Raw genomic sequence first — 22,506 nt, 5'->3', positions numbered from 1 at the left:
TTCATTCACATTTTTAAATAAATTTTAAAGTTAAGAAATTTATTTAAAGATGCGTTATTTATAAATTGAGAAATTAATAAAAATACTTAAGATATTATAAAATATCGATGAAAGTAAATTGTGCATATTGATTATTGGGTTGCAATTACGAAAGAATGCAAATGTCGATTACGTACAGAAAAATTTGCAAACCTGGCAATATTGAATTAAACCTAGTTTTTCGATGAATTCTTAAGCAATTCTTAAGTAATTAAATCTTAAATAAGATTAGAATATTTTAATTAACTTTGTGTTATTACATTAATGAAATTAATGTAAAATTGTTTTAAATACATTTGATGTAAAAAGTGAGAGAGAATCACACTTAAAAATTTTGTATTCTAAGAGGTTATTAAATATTTCTAAAATTCCTAAAAAAGAAAAGAACAAGTTTGATCGACAAAATAATCTTTTATTTTTCCACTTTTCTTAAAATATTTAAAAGCATATAAAATATTTAAAAGAATTATTTCGACAAATAATAAATTAAAATGTTTTGAGACGTTTATGATTTTTATAATCAAATTAATATATTGTTGTAATAATTGATAATATTAAAACTTTTTTATATCGGGTTCTTAAATTTAAAACATCTGAACGAAAAGTGCATTTAGTAAATAAATATATAAATTTGTATACACACACACACACACACACACACACACACACACACATTCTATATATACACATATATATAGCATGTTATCTTTTTAAAATTTTTTTTTGTTACATTTTTATCATAAATGTTCTCAAAATTACATTCTGCTGATGATACTTTTTATGAATATTACTTGAATGTTGCCTGCTGTCATAATTCTTTCAATCTGAACACTTCTGCGTAATATTTATTTTTAGAATCCTAGCGTATTATTATAGAACTGTAAAGAATATGGATCAATCTGTTGAGTAAAAGGATTCGAAATTGGCGCTTGATTATCTGCTTTGAGTCTCATGATGCGGATGTTAATCTGACGATTATCAATTCGTCTCAGAAAGAATTTGTGGAATCTTGAAGACATTACCCAGATATTACCATTGTCATATTTTGCCCATAAAATTTCAGCAGTAAATTGTAATTTTTCTGCACTGTAAGCGAGTACTCTGAAAAGAGAAATAAGTGAAAGATAAAAAAATTACTTTATTATATTTATAATTATAATAAATTATAATAAATATTATAAAATTATAATTACAGTTCTAATGTAATGAATATATTATATTTTATTATTAACAATTCTCTGTAATAATAATATAATTTATTATCTCCTAATTAACTTTAATGTTTGACAAATCTGTTAATTAAGAATACTAAGAATTATTAATGATCAATTACAATAAATATGAAGTCTGGTAGCAACAAGTATATTTGTTACAAACAAAAAGCGCCTGCAAACGGTATGGCTAACGTATGCCAACATTAACAAATTTCATACACATACATGATATACATAATTATCCACAGTGTAGTCAATATTTAGCGAATAAATATCAAATTGGCGTATACATTGGCCATATCGTCTGGAGACTTAAAATATTATCAAAAAACAAATACGAAAACGTAAGAATAAGAAAACAAGATATTTTATGAGTCTCTCTTTTTGGATAAAAATAATAAAGAAAAGGGGGCTTCTGCGATTAAAAGTCGCTAATACTATAGCAAAGCAAATTTATTTACCCTATGGAAAAATAATAAAGGAAATGGGACTTCCGCGATTAAAAATAGTTAATGCTATAGCAAAGCAAATTTATTTATCTTGTGGAAATTCTTGATAACTTGACACTATTCTATAAGGAATTTATATAAGAATTTATATATGTGGGGCATTTACTCAGCTTACAAGTAGCAACTAACAGTGTTGTGACTATTTATTTAAAGCGGAACCGGTTTACGTGCATAGTACGCAACTGCTTCAGGATTCTTATGTAGATCTTGTTGTTTTTCCGATTGTAATTTGTTATATAATATTATTTTTATGCTAATATATCAATGTATAAATCAAAATAAAAGAAAAATAGTTTTCGATAAGCATTAATTTTTTAAGTTCAATTATGTTATAATGTAATGACATTGCATAATATTGACACAAAAATATTATGAAATTTCATACCTCTGCTGATTAGTTTGCGGTTGCCACGACGCGATCGCGGTCTCGGTAAAAGGGGAGAATATGATCGCATCATCCCGAAGATCCACGGCCAGTGCCAGACCTTGACTCGACTTTCTACCGACCAAGGTCACAGGTAACTGTTCACCGAAAGGTAACGGACCGGCTTGGAGAGCCGAGGTGGGCACGCTGAAGATACGATCAGTTGCCAGAGGTTGATAGTAGACGATCCCGAGTCTTGGGGAAAATGTTAGTCCCACTACGCCGTCTAAGAACTCGAAAGTGTCACTTCCGATCTAGAGAAATATCCGGTTAATGTTGAACAAGATATGTTTAATTGGAGAAATTTTATAATAAAATATATGTATGCATGGTTTTTTCTGTATGTATTATATTATGTACCACATTCAGAGAAAGGTTCCTTTGGTTTTTTTTTAAAGAAAAATTTCTTTTATTTAAACGTCTTTAATTTAATTTGTACATTATTTTTTGAAATAAATTTTTTTATTTGATTTCGAAAGATTATGTTTAAATCAAATAAAAATAAATGATGTTTAAATCAGAGAAATTTTTTTTCTTTTTTCGTATATAAGAAAGAAACATTTCTCTAGGTATAATAAAATATGTATAATACGAAAGTTTTTACGATGTTATCAAATATAATGATAAAATTTAAGCTATACACACACAAATTTAATTATTGTCTAATTTTTTGTTGAAGAGGAAAATTAATTATAAATTTTATAACAAGCATTAGGATATATTTATTACACATTCGAAATCAATAAAAAGTTAATAGGTATTATCTCTTACAAAAAATTAAAATATTGAAAAATCTTTTTATGAAAATAGAAAAACATATAATTATAGCAATAGATTAACGGAATAATAATTGAATAAAAAAATACATATGTGTGTATAAATATAAAAATTATAAAAATATTTTTACATTATAAAATGTATATTATATAAAATTGATATATAATATATTTAAAAAATATAATATATGAAGAAATTATAATTAACTTTACAAAAATTTAGACTATATAATTAAACTAATTATTTCTAATTAAATAAACAAAATAAAAATATGTAATTTATTTATTGCTGCTGCGACATTTGTTTAGTTAATTCATTCCTGCATTTTAAAATATAAAAAACTTTTGTACTTACTGTGTACATTGCTTGATCTGGATTAGGAAACATAGATGAATGAACGACTCGCCAACTTCTATCTGTAGCACCATCGAAGATAAGAATTCCTAAGAAATTAAAGTTTTTGTAAATTGTCTTTAAGAACTTTCAAGGAAAAATGATTTTATGTATAATCTTTTTTACATAACACAAAATGAGCAAAGAATTTCAATCTTTTACGTTTTTATTAACGGTTTTAATAATTCTAAAAAAATATATAACTTTAATTCCACACTGGTGCGAATCCGCACCATCAAAAATATTTTTTTATTTTAACACATATTTTAACACGTATTTTTACTCTACATCTTTATAACAAAATTAACATTTAAAGATGCAAAAGTCAAATTTGCATCAGTGTGGAAGTTGCGGTTGCGTGGTCGGAGTGAAATTTGATGGTTAAAGAAGAAAAATTTATCAATCATTTTTTAGATCTATTTAAATCACATAACATAAGTCTTTGTATTTTTAAGCTTAAAAAATATTTAGCTTTCCTGATTTACATTGATCGCGTTTGAGACGATAAAGTGGCCGTTTGTTCGCCGAGCAATTAAACAGAATTGGTTTAATCCACAGGTAAGAACCAATCATGCTAATTCGCTTGGCAAGCATGCTTAACCACTCTGCCGGCTTGAACTCGTTCTATGAATCTGTGGTACTTGCGATTCTAATTCAGGAATCGAAAATCCATCAACCAGTTAAGAAGAAGAAGAACTCGCCCACTCTCTTGTATAATTATTTATATTTTGATAATAAAATTCTCAAAGTAAAATAGAATACATGCGTTTGTTATGAAATCGATTATTTGATTATAAAAAAACTCTTAGGAAAAAGAACTGATTAGTATTCCAATAAGTTAATTAGCTTCGTTAATAATTGATAATACTGCATCAGTAATTGATACAATATTATCAGTTAATGTATAGTTAAACAGTTTATTGGAACACTAATCAGTTCTTTTTCTTAAAGGAATTAGTGAAAAACTATTATTTGATCTAAAATGTACCACAAAAGTCTTAAAGTGTTCTTAATTAACAACTCAATTAAAAATTGTGTACCTGGACCGAGAGTGTCAGTCATGTAGAGAAACACGTCATCGCAGGTTTTCGCCGAGACTTCGTCGATAACAACATTGGTCAACAAAGAATCTGGTCTTAACACCTAAGGAAAAGAAACATAACAATGCTTGCTTGGAACAATTACTTTTACGTAACCCTATTGCAAAAATGTTTTAAATACAACTTGTTTTTCAGGCCAGGCATCAGCGAACGATCATTGTTTCTGTGATGCTTATTTCTATCATCACATGCGAATCTATCTTGCTACATAATGACATAAAATTACACACATAAAACCGGTTTTTGATTATTCTACAGTTGTAAAGTAAATCAATTATACTGAAAGATCACTTATTAACGATTTCTTCATATCTAACGTTCTCCTTTCATTCTTATTAATACATGATTTTAATTAATATATCTTTATATGTAAAGCGAAGACAGTGTATTGGAAAATTTGAATATCAATTAATGAAATAAATAACATTTCCATTTAAGAAAAATATTTTTTAAAGAAATAACGTAATAGTTCTTATAAATGTTTTGTATAAAAATCACTCTTTTATTTATATTATAAACACATTCTTCAAATTATTTTTCTGTTTTCGATGCGGGCCACTCACACGAGCTGAATTCTTCATTGATAATATCCATTCCACTCATTTTATCGCAAAAGCGTATCGCTCTGCTTACCTCACGCGGAAAAGTGACGTGACGAATCACTTGATCAGTTTTTAGGTCGAAAACCACAACCTTCGGCGGGCAGACAGGCATGAAATCATCGACTGATGTCATGACGCCGGCGTCAACGACCCATAGTCGGTCACATCTGTCCAGCCTAGTACGATATACCGAGATCAACCTGGTGCAGTTGATTTCTCCTTTTCCGGCACCATGCCAGTCCCACGAGGGATATGCTTGAAGTCGCGGACTGCTACCCAATGGTACATTCCTGGGGAAGAAGCTTAGGGTGGCCGGTACACCAGAACGTAATCTAGGCGTACTGACGAAGATTCTATTCCAGGTTACCTCGATACCGGTCATTACTATATTTTCCGGTTGATATTGAAAGCCACGCTCGTTTGGCAGCGCGAACTCTAGCAACGACCATTGTGTTATAGTTTCTAGTGTTTCTGCTCTTGTCCTAACATACAACAGTGATAGGATCGTTACGAAGATCGTGTGTCTGAAAAAAGTTAAGGAACGGAAGTATACACGATTAATTAATTTAAACGAACACAGTTATTTTTAAAATAGTTACATCAAAACACTGCGCATATGGTTTACGTCCGTTTCTATCAATGTGGAGTAGTTGTAATTTATCAGTTCAACTAACTCTTTTTTTTTTATTGCAAATTACAATAAATAACGATCTATATCGAGCTAAATGGATTTAATATTGTTTTTAAATTTATAATATAAGTAAGAACATAAAGTGAGAAACTAAAATGAAAAACTAAATGTCATACATTTCGGAACTCACAGGTCCTTCTTCAGCAATTCTTACAGATGTTAGTGTCATTGGATTGATACTGATTTCTTATGATGTATGATGATGCGATACAGACGTGCTGATATAATGATAATAGCAAAGATAGATTTTTCTGTTCTCAATGTGAGTGTATTGTAAAGGCACATGTGAGACAGCATGAGGACCATCATTACAAGTTTGTTCGGTAGAATTGAACGCAGATGTTATAATGATCCTTTTTTTAATCTTTTTCTAATTTTTAGAATTAAAAAAATAAAGAGTTTGTGTTAAACCAAGATTAAACTACATTGGTATAGAAACGAGCATTAGTCACAGTTCAGTGAGAAAGAGAGACAGAAAGTATCCTTTCTCCGTAGAAGATTGATATTATCAAATTGCTCTTTCAGATCTTTTTAACAAGCAAGAGACGCAAAATTTCGGCGTGCCAAATTTATTTGTAAGAAAATCAGATTGTTAAACGAAGTAAATTTGGATTGTGCGAGAGTATAATGTGAAACTAAACCTTGATCATTCTGCGTGTATACAGAATAAAATTATTTTGTTTACCGTTCTCGTTTCCGTTACCCACCTCATGTTGCAAGGCTAAAAGCTAAAATACGGTAAATTGAAGCTTCAGCCGTACTGCTTCAATCACGCACGAGAGGCAAAGTAACAATGTAATCGAATTGAATACAACCACGCGGTACCAGCGTCAACTGTTCTCGAGAAGTATGCACGGGTGTGTACCACAAGTTCTACCGACCGAACACCGACTGATCCAATTTTCTAACATCGGCTTGTTAGAACCAACTTGTTGGCTCCTTAAGAGACAGGGCACCACGACTTGAATACATTGTATAACGAGACGCGTATGTACTTTTACTCGTACGCACAATCATACGCTCTATCGAGGGGCAGTACGCCCACACCGATCAAGACTTCCCATTCCAGGACTTCGGAGTTTAACGCAAACAGCCAGTCTCGTGCAAATCTCTTCTTGCAAAGGCAGCGAAGAAAGTGGCTCGTGACTGGCTTGCTCCAAAGCACATCCATACTCTTGTATTTCCTTAACTTCCGTAAGTCAAAAGTTAATGCTTTCATGACACCAGTAACTATAGTAACTCGAAAATTCTTCGCAAATTCGTTTGCGATAAGCATGATAAAGATTTCTTCCGCGGATCCAATAATAACTTCATGATAATAAGGCGTAACTTCACGTGTTCAGTTTTAACTCCGGATATATTGGTTCTAATTATAATTTGCTAAAAATATAAATGTTAAATTAAACGTTGATAGATGAGAGGCGAGCTTAGAATCCTTCACGCTCCGTTAAAAAAAAGTTGTACATTTCCGTGACACACTGCATACACGAAAGAGCTTCACTCGGTTGTGACGGAACGTGCGGTATAAAGTATCGATGATCGGCTTCTCTCCACTAGTAAGTCCACTGTGCGATATTACGAAACATTAAAGAAATGGTGTACAAAATTGCAGTTGATCGTGCTGTAGAATTATAACGGTTATGTAGACGTCCTTGGCTGGTCTCGATCGAAAGTGTCCGGAACTAAAGCCGCGCCCATTAAAACAGATATAATTTACAGTTTAGGACATATATATCTGCGACAAGGGAGCAAATGACAAACGATCTTGATTGTGGCCATTGTTCCGTATTTTTTTTCACCCTGACTTTCATTCGCTCCCTTCACAACGAGAATGTGCATGCATGTTTAAAATGGCTTGAATTTACAAGCGAAATTTCTGAAACTTTTTGGTGATAGCATATAGAAATCAGATCGTAAAATCGATTGGAATGCATTTCACTCGGCATTTCTCTTCTCTCTGTGGCAGACTTTCCATATTTTTTAAAAAATATCGAGATATATACAAAATTCATCTTTTCACAAACCGCAATATTTTTTTTAATTTTATTTGGTCTCTTTTTTAGCGATTCTCGCATTCTGTATACATCGTGTACTGATTCCGGATACTAAAAGCTTTATATCTCGCTAATAAATCACTTTCTCTCTGTTAACAGCGTTCTCGAGCATGCATACCTACCTAGCCTATTCTTTGTACTCTTAAGTCTTTCGTATATCAAATACTTAAGACTCAAACTACCATATACATATATTTCAAGAGAATAGATTTTTAATCTCTCGGAATATCTAATCGAGGTACGAATTCTTCCGCAATATGCTTGACAGACTTCTCGAAATATTGCAAGATATTCTAATAAGTAATATAGGATGCTTCAAATAAATATATTTTATATAATATTTATACAGCATTTATATACAATAATATTAAATACAAAAATTCTTTATTTTTAACGTAAGCGTCTTTGAATGTAAAAATAAATTTAATACAATATTAGGACGCGCTGATATTCTTCTTTTTCTTTTGTTTTCATTTTTGCTTCAACTTGAATTTGCTGTAGCATTACGACTGATGAAAAGATTGACTTAACGTGATCTTTCTCCAACAAAGCGCGTAACAATCGTAACTGGATATTATTCAACGCTGCATCGAAAGGCTAGGAAAACGAGGTGGACGGAATGATATGGTAGTGTTCGATTACCGATTGTAATACCCTACGTTACAATGTAGTGTAGGGTTTGCAACGTGTGTTTCGTTAGAAATCGAGTATTTCGTTGTTGCTCAATACCTCGCACGAAACACTATGGAAAATACCATAGAAACGATCACGACTGCCCACCGTTCCCACGACGAAACGGAAGCAGCTCGCTATTGACCCGCAACGACAGCTTGAACAAGCAAATTCTCAACTTATCGTGGAGATAAGAACTAGTAAGATATTTTTTAAAAACTATTTAAATTAGTAGTTGTCAGGTATGATAACATCGCACCATGTGCTCCATAAATTATATAATTATATAACGCAAAACGGAAATGACAAGCGAAAAGAAAATCAGTAATAATTTAATTTCAGGCGAATCTGACGGTTCCAAATGATTTAATTTCATTTTAATTTTGCGATGCTACCGGAATTTCGATCATGTAAATCATTAATAGGTAAATAATAAACAGTATATAACAATAAAATAATATCAATTTTTCTCTCTCTATATTCTATCGAATATTTAATCATTCTAAATTTATCTGCAATTCTTTCCCTCTTTCTCTCTCTCTCTCTCTCTCTCTCTCTCTCTCTCTCTTTCTCTTTCTCAATCTTTTATTTAATAGAAATATAAAAAGTCAGATAAGAATTTAAAATTAATATTTTTTCACTAGCTTGAATTTCCCACATCAATGTCGAGATTGGCATTTAATTTTAAATAACGCACATTTCATATTACTGTAGTGACTGACACGTATTTGTAAAGAAATGTTAACTGCTTGTACTAATTTAACTAGATGCCATCAATAGTAGGTTATATAATTACAGTTTGCGGGAACGTATAATTAGTGTACTTATACGACCAAGATTTTAACTTTTCCACCGACCGTAATAAAATTAATTGCTCGTACTTAGTTCTTTGAAGGCGAACTTGCACGTCTAAGGAATAAATTGGAAAATAGTACGAGAAACGCTACGTGAACGGTTATCCTCCTTTCATTCTAATAGCATCTACGATATTTTTGCATCAAAGCCCAAGAGGCATTTGTGCCATCAACCGATCGGCAACTAATTACAAGTCTAATTTCGATTATTTCGAGATTTGACACACTTTTCGCGTAACATCGTTTGAATTGACACACTTTCGTGTAATATCGTTTACATAATTAGCGTTTATAATATGTGCTCGTTAATATTAATGATTCGTACTGGTTGAATTATAAATACATAGTTTATAATAAATTTATTTTAACTGAATTATAGTTTTTCCAAAATTAATTACGTAAACAGTTCAATCTCTCTCAAAAGATTATCAAATCATAAAGATCAAATGACGCACAATTAAAATATTAAGAAAATCACTTAATTCGTAATCGGATACAGTTGGATTTTCGTATCACGTATCGTGTAAAATCAGGAAGATAATCTGATCTGAGTATTAATTTTCATTGAAAGTCTCGATGTATCATATGGCTTCTGAGTTCGATGTCCAAATGCTGATAGGCATAAAAAAAGAAACGGAAACATTCATTCGTCACTCCGTGTAAAAAAATTATTGGTAAATTGGCTACAGGAATTCGAAAGGAAAACAGATACATTAAGAACCAAACGTACTCTTCGTCCTTCGTGTAAGCTATTAATTTATACCGAGCACGTGCATTGCTTACAAAGGAAAACTAGACGTAGAGAACAGGTAGAAGAGGTATTAATTGTAAATTGCATGTCGGTCTAGGTGCAGAACACGCGATGTGATTAACTCTTTCATGCACAATGCATAATACGTCGGCGTTTCTTTTTTTTTCTTCTTTCAAACGTATGGAACTTGTTGCATGTAAAGCCAGAGGCACACGATGCCATTTTTCGTGCTAAATCGCATTTAAGATCGCGTGCGATCTAGTAAATATAATAATTCTGGAAATTCTATACTCTGGAGTGTATTGAGATTTCCATCCGTGTGTCATCCATGTATGTATTATTATTTTATCCTTATTGTTCATTGAATGTTAAACAAGGATAAAATGGGGAGCATTCCGATAGAAATCTAAACGTATATTGTGTAATTATTAAATCGCATACAATCCAACACAAAAAAAATCGCATCGTATGCTTTTGGCTCAACTTTATAATTTTGATCGTGAAACGAAGATAAAACGATCTATGCGTAATCTATAATAAAAAAATATATACAAATAATAATTGAAAATTCTAATCAAAGTGTAATATACGAAATTGAAAATTCTAGGTAAAAGTTAGGTCTTACAAAATATTGTCCATAAATTTGCAAAAAAAATATAATGCTTGAGTTATAGTATTTGATTAAAAGCTATGATCAATTTACGTGAATCTCAGACTGTATAATTAATCTGAGAGAATTATAGTACGCATAAGATAATTTAATATCTTAAACCAAAAGCAGATTAGAAACGCGAGTCACGTTTAGGAGAGAAAATAAAAAAAACGCTGAATTTTTATAATACGTTTATTTCTGCATCCGACGAATGTCAGCGATTGACATTTTGCTTACTGTCGGAGTTTTTGCATCGTCGGCTGCAAGGATGCATTGCAGCCAATGTAATTTTTGCGAGTCGAGTTTCGACGCTACAGACACACGTACGTAGACACAGGTAAACACACATACACAAGAGTGATCTTTACGCTACACACTTATGGCAATGAAAGACACGACGATTGGCGTAAGGTACATTGTTCCGCATCTATAATATGGAAAAGTAATCTCATTGAATTATAATGTTACTCGATCTCCCGGACTGGGCACGCCGGGAGTCGAGAAACCTGTCGCTGTTATCAATCCGCTCTCCTATTCCTTCTCCTCGATCTATTCACAAACGGCAAGAATGTCTCGCTCTACATCAGGTTCAACGCATGATTGGCTCCGCAGCCGACGGTACCCTGCATGTAATCCGCGAAGTTGCTCTCGAGAACGCGCATCCGTCCTCTCTTGTAATCGGGTACGACGTGAGTAGGCAAAGAGCCTGCGTAGCTGCTCTCGTAGACGGACTGGAAGTTAGCGGCCACGAAGGGCGTGAGGCTGTCCCATCTGTAGACCTCGCCGCTGCCCTCGTAGCGGAAGAAGAGCGCGCTACCGTTGTCTGTGCCCAGAAGGACTATCTTCTGCGGTTTCACCCCAAGATCGTGTATTTTGCCGGAGGCGTTACCGCTTCGGAGATGATCCGTTCGGATGCTGAACACGTGGCTGCTGCCCAAGTACGTAAAGATCAGGCAGGTGCTACCGTCATTGTGGCGCACCAGGGCGAGATAGAGCACATCTCGGCGGTCGCAGTTCAGAGTCACCGCCTGAGGAAGCACGATGCGGTATCCACGACCAGAGGTCACGTCGTACACCAAGATCGCTCGCGAGGCTGCGTCGGACACGTAGATGAAGACGCGGCCGTCCGGATTATAATCCGCCACGACATACTGGAGTCGGGACGAGGAGCTCGTCAGGCCAGACAGATCGACTGTTTTCACGACCTGAAAGAAAAGGATTCGTTATCCTGGCGTCCAACATTTCATGATCGAGAAATCAGTTTAATTATTGAGAAGAAAAAAAGTTAAAGATTTCATATCCTAAACAACCAACAATAACATTAATGTTATAATTTCATACTCAATAATATAATTATATAATATATGTGTTACATTATATTTATATTGTTTAGTAAAAATATTAAAACCTTATGTTACTGTTAGTTGATGTTTACTTATAATGTTTATTCTATTTTTAAAAATAATTAAAAATTGGTCGATCTGTGAAATTACCGAGCAAGGAGAAACGTCATATTTTCTTTTGCAAAATTTAAATAAATAATTTGCAGTTTAATTGGTATCGCAGTTACACGAGAAATAGTTTTTTAATCGAGAATTATGAGGTGGCTTGTTTGTTAGAGAAATCGATTAAAAAAATTTTTCTTGCATAATGTATTACGAAAAAAAAAAAGAAAAGTAATGATTAATAACATAAATGCGTGCGCAAACGGCGTGACTAACAAAAAATTATATTATAAATGTGAAATAATTTTTCTATTTCGTTATCAAAAAAAGAAATAGGCGCTTTGAATAACGCAAATAAAAATTTAATGCATTTAAGCGTTTTTATGCTATTATAATAAAAAGAGTAGAAATATTCTAAAAATATCTCTTTTATCTAAGAACGAAATTTCTATAAGAGAAGAGAATAAGACGCGCACCTTTTTACGTTACGAGTTTCAGAAATGAATTGTCTCACCTTGCCAGTTTTTATATTCAGGGCGACAACCTTCGGTGGGCATTTGCGCTCCGGTTGCTCAAGGGAGTTTATGATACCCGTGTCCAGGACCCACAGGATTTCCTGGGGATCCAAAAAGAGGTCTACGACATTTTGCAGCGCCGAGCATGTACCTTCTTCCTGGAGCGACCAGCAAGGGAAGGCCAAGAGGGAGGCCTGGCAGTTCTTATCTTTCAAGGAAACTCTGGCTAAGGTTACTGGCACGCCAGGCTTGTATCTGGAGAAACATTTCGAATAAACGTTAGTATATTTCTTAATTCTAAGGCATCATTGATCTGTTATTCCTATCTCATCACAAATTGTCATAAATAAAAATTATTTATTTGACGAAATATGTAAACACGCGGAATTGTGCAAATATTTTGCACTTTATGGTCGATTTGTTGTTTTAAAAACAAATAATGTAAAATGTACTTTAAATTTGTTCGAAATTGTGCCTAAAATTAATCAGCAGTCAATTATACAAATAATAACACTGCTTGTTGATATTGATCATTAACCCGCTAATATCGCGTGTTAACCCCGTAAAATCGCCGACAATTAGTAAGATTAATGATCATGCACACATATAATGGAAAGGAAGTATATGAAGATATAGCAATTAAACGCTTTTATCGTTGAGCGCAGCGCGTTTCGTTGCATTTACAGCAGTAAATACTTATCAAACGCCCTTCGTAAAACGAGGTAGATACGATCGCTGGCGAATAATGTCGCAACATTATTACACACGTGTGTGGACATTCTCGTTACGCGATCTACAACCATGACAAGATCTGCAACCGTGTGTCTTTCAGTTACCATATCAGAAAAAAAGCCCCATTATTTTCTAAATGGGTAAATTCCCATTATAGATATCTCGGTAAGATGATTTCATTTTTCCGCGTTGGAAACTGCGATCACGATCGCGTCTTGCAATCTCAGTTCACTTCCAACTCGTGCCTCGTTAATTTCTGCTAAGACTGATACTGCAATGTATCGATTGCTACTGACGTAACGCGCAATTTGCAACGAGCGTTCTTTTCTCGTGCGGCTTCTCTCCGTTTAAACTTGCCAAAGAATACAGTTGCCCTTTTACCCTGAATTTTGTTGCAATTAGAGAGGATCGATCTCGTTTACAAATCGAAAGTACAAATGAAATCGGATACTTCTTGTATAAACTTTTTCGCAAAAGAATATTTTTAACCTTGCGATAATTTATGCAAATAGTATAACCAACATGTTGTTCTTTTGTAGGATTCTTTTGCAATAGATTTTTTCCCTGTATTAAATACGTTATGTATAAAATAAATTTTGAATAATTCGAAAAATATTTTTTCTATACTTTTTAAATATCTATATTTGCGAAAACATCAATATTAATCTACAAGACTATAAACCACAGATAAATTTTTTTGCTAATAAAGATAATGTTTTACGTCTTCTTTTAGAATGAATCGATAAAACTTTAAACATATTTTGACGTACACATGTAAACGTATATAAAAATTTAAATAAAAAATATACATTACTGATATTGTAATATAAAAAATATGTTTCTACTGCTTGATCTTCTTTAAGATAATCTCATTATACGTGTGTTCTTTAAATTTTCATTTTATAAAAGATTAATAAAAAAAGCATGTAAATATGTTCAAAATATTCGAATAAAATATTAAATGTTTCATTGCGGATTATTGTAACTGCATTATGAGCTCATGAATTGTGCATCTCATACCTAGGTAGAGCAAGGATGGCGTCGTCCTTGTTGATCGCAACCCTGGTGGCGAGAATGTTCTTTGAGACGTAACGACCGCTGTTCTTGAATATACTTTTCGTGGCCACGCAAGGCCATTCGAAGGTACCACCGGTCCACTGAATGTTTTTCTCGAATCTTTTTTCAATAGGCTCGTCAGCACCAACAACAGCGACGACGGCGACGACAAACGTCACCGCTCGTGCGAAAAGCATCCTTATTTTCTCTGATTTCCCCTTTTAAATGACCGACCGCCTCGACCGCGTCTCTTTTGGCGATCGAATCAAATCGTAAACTGTAAAGCCATCCGGATTACGCCAATTTTATAATCCTGTCACATCGGGACGAGATATTTCGTAATATCTTTGTTTGAAAAATATTTTGTCGCGATACGCAATGAGTCCACATGAACACGTTCATTAAAGCAGTTCCGCACAAATTGCTATTTAATGTTGACCGAAAATGCCAAACGCAATGCACATTAATTCTATAAATACATACAATAAATTTATTGTAAATAAAAAATATAGTAAATTGATACGTTAAGATTGTATGATGATCTAATGATATTGGATTCTATTTTTCTTTTGCTAAATTACAGTGGGTTGCCAAAATATTAGGGACAGTGCGATTTTTCTATTAATTTTGATTTTGCAAGTGCCTCTTAATGAAATTCAGTGAAGTATTTTTATTTTTAATTCCTGTTCTGGTTATTATATCTTATTTGTAAGTTTTATGTAAAGCCTGGCAATATTGACATAAAAATAACAGAAAAATTGCACTTCGGAGTACAAAAATATTTCCTTTCGCAGTTAAGTAAAAATAACAAAGATTAAAAATTTGAATAACGTCAAAGAAAGTTTTATATATGATAAGTGTAATGTGTTGTAATTATAAAAATAAAGATAAGAAGGGAATACTGAAAAAATAAATTCAATAATGTTTCAAATATAAAAGAATGTGAAAGGTATAGAAAGTATGAAAAAAATTTCTAGACATTTACATTTTTTTACACTTTTAATTTGAAAATAATAGTACAAGTAACATGTTGAATAAATTTATTTAATTAAATAAAATATATAAAATAAATAACGTAGTATATAAAAAGTTTAATTATAACAGAGTACAATAAATATATGAAATATAACTCTATATTAATTCTTATAAAAATTAATTTGAGAACAATTACAAAAAATGACAAAATAAGATATTATAAATGATTAAGGATAAAAAGAAGAAATTAAACGATTGTATTAGAAACGTTTGTTTAGGAGCGGAAGTGTAATAAATTATTAATAAAAACAAACGAGATAATTTCCTTATACATTGCATTTCCTTGTTTACCGCGTTTTAATGTACGCCGCTTTTTATGTCTTCCTGAATTCGTCGTTATTTGTAAATACATTCAAGAAAGCATATCACGAGATATTTCCTCTTTACGAATTCTGTCAAACTTGAGCAAGAAAGTCGTTGCAAAAATATTGGGTAGAAAGAAACAGTAGTATATGATAAAAATGTAAACGATTTTAGTTGGTTCACAATCGACGTATATATAAGTATAAAGCTGTATAAATGATTCACATATTCAAAAATTTTCGCCTCTGATTGTACGGGAAATCTTGTAAGTTTTTACATCTTTCTCGCCGCACATTTAACACAACTGATTTATATTGTTACTTCGCATAGAGAGCAATTGATCTAACTTTGTTTATTTCATCAGTACTTATGAAATCTCTATTTAAATATTACATATATGTGTGTGTACGTGCGTGCGTGCGTGTGTGTGTATCAATATTCACTATATACAGCTTAATCACATATTTTTAACGCTCTAAAAATTATAATACAAATTTAAATTTGTATAATTTAAGAAACACATACGTTCTACATGTATTTATTTTTCAAAATTTTTATATTAAATTTAATTTTTACATTTTTTGTTAACTTTATTAACTACCATTTGGAGCATAAAGTTTCAGAAGTTTATATCTGTAGGATATTATTTCCAGTGCAGTAATTTAACAACTACAATTGTTATTATGTATTTCTAGGTCACCAAGACATTATTACAACAAGTCATAAAAAACGAGCGCAGGATGAGAATCCCGACGAGCGCTCTGTGCCTGATAATTCTGGCGAATGGATTATCGCTGGTAGTGTGCGACAAGCAGTTGTTGCCGGAGCTGTCGTTCGTCCTATCGGGCTACAGCTTGGAATGGCCAAGCGAGGACACGAAGAACATCTACGAGACGAGCGGACGCTACCTACCCAGAAATGTTATTGCCACGAGAGCGCAGATTTACAAAGACGATGCAATCGTAGCGATGCCACGTTACAAGCCGGGTGTACCATTCACCCTGGGTGTCATGTCGTTGAAGAAGAAGGATTGCACCCCGAAGGTGATAGCGTTCCCTTGTTGGGCGATCCAAGAAGAAGGCAACTGCAAAGCCCTGCAGAACGTAGTAGACATAGCACTGGACATTCAAGAGATCTTGTGGGTATTGGACGTTGGTATCGTAAACACTTTGGAGCAACCGGTGCGCAGGTGTCCTCCCAAAGTCGTCGGGATTGATGTGAAATCCGGCAAGGTACGAGAAATTAATGATTAATAACATTGAAATACTCACACAAGAGAGAGAGTTTGTAATTCACTTATTATATAATTTTATAATTACACAATAATTATTAATAAATTTCGCACGTTTTTTGCAATGCAACAGTCTAAATCGAGCTAAATTTAATAATAATAATTATTGTTTCTAATTGAAAAGGAGCTACGTAGACATTTGTCTTTACGGAGCCTTGATTATAATTCGTGACTTTTAAGTAATTTTAATTGGTAAAAAAGGAAACATATATATATATATATATTTAGTGACAAAAATCTTCTAATATTAGTAAATAAATTTTAGGCCTTGATGTGAGAAACAGAAAATTCTCTTTATAGATATAAATTATATATAACTCTGATTTCAATAATTTTGTCAAAATCACAAATATTTTACATCAGTCTTTTATTAAAAATTTATGATGTATTGGAGTAGGTAGAAACATATTGGTCTGTAAAAAATGATTCATGTTGAGACACGATGTCCCGCAGGTCGTGAAGGTGATCGATTTGAGCCACTTGGTGAACGATGTGTCTCGTCTGCAATATCTGACGATCGACTACGCGGACGACGGACAGGTATTCGCGTACGTGACTGACGCAGCCTCTAGAGCCATTATCGTTTACAATGTCATCGCGGATAAAGGATTCCGAGTGATCCTTCCGAACGCAGTTACCACCGGTGTCCAACGGAGAGACGTTCTCTTCTCAACACTGGTGAAGAAGAGCTGTGGTACGCCAGTGTTGTATTTCACTTATCTAGGCTCCAACAGGCTCTTCGCGATCAAGGCTGAGAACCTGAGACGTGGTCTCTCTCAAGGATCAGTTGTGGATATTGGGTTGAAGCAAAGCAAGATCGTTCTTCTCGGAAACGACAATGGCTGCGCTCTTTTCTTCAGGAAGAAGGGTAAGTTTGCGTTTTCTATTTAGCGCGCATTAATCTTTGTTTCGGTATCGTAGATTTTTTTTGTAAAGCCGTATAAATTAAAATAAACATAAAAAAAAATAATTGAATAGTCTTATATAGATCTTCTCTGCGTTTCTCAAAATAAGGTTTACGCGACAGAGACATAGTTTAAAAAATAATTGCGACAATTGCTTTCATTAATAAATTGCTCTTCACATTATTTACCATTTTTTAGCGTCTAATTGAGAAGAATAATTTATTTATTTTCAGGCGAAACCGATGTCTATATGTGGAACACCGAGACACCCTTCATACCAGAGAACTTCCTTTTAGTACAGAAGGGCAACGATTGCCGATTGCCAACTCAAGTGGTTCCTTCCAGCAAGAGATTGATGTGGGTAATCGAGAGTAACTTCCAAGATTATATACAGAACACCGTGAGCAGCTCGGGTGCCTCCGTGGCAATTCATCCTGTAGTCAAGTCTTGCGATGACTAGGAACCATTCATTAAAACAAAATTACAGAGCAACCGTCCATTATATAATTCGTTGTCTCACGTAAGGAAATTGAAATCAGTATTTTAAAAAATATTTCGTATTTCGATGCATTAGATACATGGAAATAATGTCTATAGAGTGGCAATGAAGATACGACGATTAGCGTAAGGTACATTTTTCCATTATTTACGGTATCGAAATGAATTCAGTAAAATTAATTCTATTGATTTTAATTACAACTGCTTAAGTCGAAGAAATAATCAAATCTTTCGCGGTAAAAAGATGATTACCAAAATATACATAACGTTTCGCTTACGGCTGTGTTCCAATATACTGCCAGTATTGAAAAAATCTGCGTATAGTATACGTTAGAAACTCAACATGTATCAAAGCTAGCGATTTTGTTAAAATTCTATAGAGAAAAAAGTACATATAATTTCTCTCCACATGAAACATTACATACATTTTTCTCTCTCGTAGGATTTTGACAAAATCGATCGTAACCAGACTCTGTTATATATATCATCTCTAGTATATATGTAGCATAAATTTTCACTACTGTCAGTGTATTTCGGAACATGATCTAATTGTAAATCACAAAAAGATAAGAAGAGATCAAGTTCCATTTTGTCGCTGATCTAGTCACGTAACCGGCACATCTTGCGCCTGGATTCCTCGTAGGTAGTAAGTTTAATTTGCGCATGTTATGTTAATTAATGTAAGTGCTGGAACATTATTTTGAGTCGTATAGATATGTATAATAATTAACAAATTGACAATGTTGTTTGACATAATTAATGTAACTGTAACCGATAGAGAGTCCACGTATTTAGACGAGTTGACCAGTGTAAAAATTACTTGTCGATGTTTAAAGTCGATCAGCATATAGCTGCTGAATTTTCAAAACCTTGTAATTATTCACCTGTTCAACGATCGAAGAAACTGATTTATTAATGAAATATGTAATATCTGTAATTGTTAAGTCAAACTAAACTACTAATAAATACCAGCTTATGTAAACGTATACATAATACGGAGAGTGCTAATTTATGTAATTCTTGTATACATAGCCATTAGTTTATTTTTTGTAAAGGCGTCTTAAAATTATCGGACTTAATTTCTCTTCATCATGGGGATTCATTCTTTATTGCCAGTTTGTAATGGAAAACTGTCTTGAATCATAAAATGTGGTTACATTTGCTACTCTCTTTAAGTAATTAGCAGTTAAATATAAGAATCATATGGCAAATCAATCTTTAGGAGAAACTAGATGATGAAATTAGATTTTTTAAATCAATTTTGGGTTTTAGTTAAAAAATTTTAATATAAATACTGATCGGAAATATGCGATAAATAATGAAATATTGATTAGAAATAATGACATTCACAAGAAAATTATCTTCAGATCATCCAAAAAATTAAAATAGGCGTAACTCTTTAAAGAAATTTTCATCGTGTTTTATTAAAATTAAAAATATGATTATTGCATTGCAAAAGAGTATTTTTGGATTTTAATTGTTCTAGATTTAAGTGTTGAATTGCTCGAAGTTTCTTCTTTCGTTGCACCGGGACATTTCGAATTTACCAGACCCCATACGTTCTTTCGTGCATCCATTATATAATCGGTTATACACGGGACGTCATCGTTTTGTACCAGAACCGAATGACTCTGCGCCTGAAAGGACAGATCAATCAATTATTCACAATATGGCTTTTAAAGGGGATTGAATTAAATAATTTACGTTCAAAGGAAGCTTAGTGTCCCATCGCACGCTGGCTCTCTCTGAAGTCATAAAATAGTGTAGGCCATCTTTTAAATCGCTGAACAGTCCTACGGAAGAGCCTAATTTCTTTCCAAGCCAGGTCACTGTTACATTTTGTACTTCCTGAAGCAATATAAGCGGTTTAAATAAAAAATTAACGTCTCAAAGGTTATCTTCAAAAATACAAATAACGAAGAAATCACATCCGTCTGTATCTTTATTTCTTTGAAATTTATATAAAAAATTGCCAATTTATTGCAGATACGTAAATAAATCAATATAGAAAATAACATAAAAAAAATGTTGACCTAATACGTACGCGTGAAGATGTACGTAATAATTTATCTGTACGAATCCTATCCAGATTGATGCTAAACAGATCGTGCGAATTATGTCCTGTCATATATAAAATTGAATTCATCCGAGAAACAGCAAGGTCGGTAGATTGCACACGAGGAATTTCGGGTCCGTGCGACATTCTCAGTTTCCACCATTTGCGTAATCCTGAAATTCGTATCGCAATCGACATAATAAAAAGAGAATAATACTGTATAAACGTTCGAAGAACGTATAAGTATGTAAATTACCCAAACTGTAAACAATGATTGTTTCGTCACCGGCATCTGCAATATATCCACGAAATCCCCATTGATCTTCAAACGGACCAATTACGAGAGACTTTAAATATTTTGAAGACACTTTGGTCAACTCGGTAAACGATACCTATAAACATCAGTTTAAATAAATGAAATTAATTACCCAAATATTTATTCTTTGAAAACAAAATCTATAATATAGTTCGAGAAAAAGATTTATTTTTATAAATACGCGCTTTAATTTGTTATCCAGGTAGTAATCTGACATTATTCGTTGTTATTTTGATTTTAAACTTCATTGAGGTAAATTTTAAGATCGAATTGTAGTTCTCTAAAAGTATAAACAATATGTACAATATATGTATGTTAAATAGAATTTTTGTAAAGAATGTATCAATTAAAAAATATGAATTTGCTTAATATCTTTTAGAATTAATTTTATTTTTCATACGGACATACAAGTCAGATTTTTTACATATATCTGGTTAAATATTTTTAGAAATACAGAAAACATTGTTAAATATATAAAAATATTTCTAGATGAATTTTTTTCCGCGCAAACTGTCAAACATTGTGCAGCATAAAAGAAAATAAAAATTTAATTCTATTGTATTTATTAAATTGCGAAATACAAATGTTAAATTAAAATAAGAAGAAATTTATAAGAGTGCTGATGCTCGAAATTTTCACTTCACAAATTAATTAACGTATATATTATATTTCTAAGATTAAGAGAAAAATTTAATAGATATTATACCAATCGATCGTTTCGTTTCAAGTCGTAAATGATGATACGAGGCCAACGATCATATCCATTGGGTGTATCTAGAACCCATAATCGTCCTCGAGCATCCACGTCTAATCCAGTTACGGATATGAGAGTTTCATAATCCCGCTTTGACGATCCGCTTTTAGGGAAAGGCTTTGGGGAGATTATCGCATTCGCAACGTTTAATGGCAAATTAATTTCAGGCCAAGAAACTTCTACCAGAGTTGGTTTCCATTCTTCTTGCTTTTTACTTGCCGATCTGATATATAATCATTGTAATAAAAATGTAAATGTTTATTTATTGAAAGAAAACAAATTTTTTAACTTTGTTTAAAATAAATTTACATTATACACGCAATAAATCGTGTTTATCAATGTTTTATATATATTATGTACTTTACACGCGTTGTGTGTGCAACTGATTACCATTTTAAATAAGAAATCGAGAGTGAAAAAATAATAGATTTATATTTTTTATAAATAAAAGAAATATTAAATTATAAATTTTTTTTCGGCTGTTCAAAATATTGAAAAATTAATATTAACATAGGATTATTTTAAAATTAATAAATTATTACATACTTGATATTTTTTACATGTTTAAATAACACGGATTGAGGATTCTTACTCATAGTTTATTGTCATTATTTGCCTACCTGGGAATTGCCAGAAAAGCGCGATTTTTCCACACAGTAAATCTCCATATTAGAACGTTATCCGATATGTTCAAAGACGTTAAATTCCAGGAGTGTGAGACATCAGTTGAAAGGAGGTAAAAAACACTAATTCGAAGAATAAAGCAAGTTTTTTCTGAATTCATCATAATGAAAATGACGATAGAAAAACGGATACTGCAGGACTTTGATTAAACGATATCGTTTTCGCCGAAACGCATCGTCAGCGA

The 22,506-nt window shown here is 32.6% G+C and overlaps 3 protein-coding genes across 3 annotated transcripts; 1 reads left to right on the top strand and 2 right to left on the bottom strand.

Moving 5' to 3' along the window:
* Positions 1-818: 818 nt before the first annotated feature.
* Positions 819-14,677, bottom strand: LOC108779759 (uncharacterized). The gene is made up of 8 exons (XM_018547254.1): positions 14,445-14,677; positions 12,692-12,947; positions 11,315-11,937; positions 5,090-5,582; positions 4,397-4,499; positions 3,318-3,406; positions 2,148-2,440; positions 819-1,140 (listed from the first exon to the last, which is right to left on the bottom strand). Exons 1-8 carry the CDS (start codon positions 14,675-14,677, stop codon positions 891-893), a joined length of 2,340 nt encoding a protein of 779 aa, XP_018402756.1. The 3' UTR covers positions 819-890.
* Positions 14,678-16,558: 1,881 nt separating this feature from the next.
* On the top strand, positions 16,559-18,529 carry yellow-g (L-dopachrome tautomerase yellow-g). The gene is made up of 3 exons (XM_018547413.1): positions 16,559-17,050; positions 17,563-17,977; positions 18,248-18,529. Exons 1-3 carry the CDS (start codon positions 16,559-16,561, stop codon positions 18,472-18,474), a joined length of 1,134 nt encoding a protein of 377 aa, XP_018402915.1. The 3' UTR covers positions 18,475-18,529.
* Positions 18,530-19,949: 1,420 nt separating this feature from the next.
* On the bottom strand, positions 19,950-22,422 carry LOC108779724 (uncharacterized). The gene is made up of 6 exons (XM_018547191.1): positions 22,259-22,422; positions 21,591-21,861; positions 20,821-20,960; positions 20,553-20,746; positions 20,187-20,356; positions 19,950-20,155 (listed from the first exon to the last, which is right to left on the bottom strand). The coding sequence occupies exons 1-6, from the start codon at positions 22,420-22,422 to the stop codon at positions 19,955-19,957; spliced, it is 1,140 nt and encodes a 379-aa protein (XP_018402693.1). The 3' UTR covers positions 19,950-19,954.
* Positions 22,423-22,506: the final 84 nt, after the last annotated feature.

This window comes from Cyphomyrmex costatus, unplaced genomic scaffold, assembly GCF_001594065.2.
Source record: "Cyphomyrmex costatus isolate MS0001 unplaced genomic scaffold, Ccosl1.0 scaffold1211, whole genome shotgun sequence".
Classification (NCBI taxonomy): Eukaryota; Metazoa; Arthropoda; class Insecta; order Hymenoptera; family Formicidae; genus Cyphomyrmex; species Cyphomyrmex costatus.
Note: the sequence above shows the minus strand (reverse complement) of the source record. Positions and strands in the feature narration are given on the sequence as shown.

Excerpts from the sequence above, each read along its gene's own strand:
- yellow-g (XM_018547413.1), top strand. The coding sequence starts at position 16,559 with ATGAGAATCCCGACGAGCGCTCTGTGCCTGATAATTCTGGCGAATGGA. Across the intron at positions 17,051-17,562 it reads TTGATGTGAAATCCGGCAAG|GTCGTGAAGGTGATCGATTT; the intron begins GTACGAGAAATT and ends GATGTCCCGCAG. Across the intron at positions 17,978-18,247 it reads TCTTTTCTTCAGGAAGAAGG|GCGAAACCGATGTCTATATG; the intron begins GTAAGTTTGCGT and ends ATTTATTTTCAG.
- LOC108779759 (XM_018547254.1), bottom strand. The coding sequence starts at position 14,677 with ATGCTTTTCGCACGAGCGGTGACGTTTGTCGTCGCCGTCGTCGCTGTT. Across the intron at positions 3,407-4,396 it reads GACTGACACTCTCGGTCCAG|GAATTCTTATCTTCGATGGT; the intron begins GTACACAATTTT and ends TTAATTTCTTAG. Across the intron at positions 1,141-2,147 it reads CCGCAAACTAATCAGCAGAG|AGTACTCGCTTACAGTGCAG; the intron begins GTATGAAATTTC and ends TTCTCTTTTCAG.
- LOC108779724 (XM_018547191.1), bottom strand. The coding sequence starts at position 22,422 with ATGAATTCAGAAAAAACTTGCTTTATTCTTCGAATTAGTGTTTTTTAC. Across the intron at positions 21,862-22,258 it reads GCTTTTCTGGCAATTCCCAG|ATCGGCAAGTAAAAAGCAAG; the intron begins GTAGGCAAATAA and ends ATTATATATCAG. Across the intron at positions 20,357-20,552 it reads ACGTACATCTTCACGCGTAC|TACAAAATGTAACAGTGACC; the intron begins GTATTAGGTCAA and ends TGCTTCAGGAAG.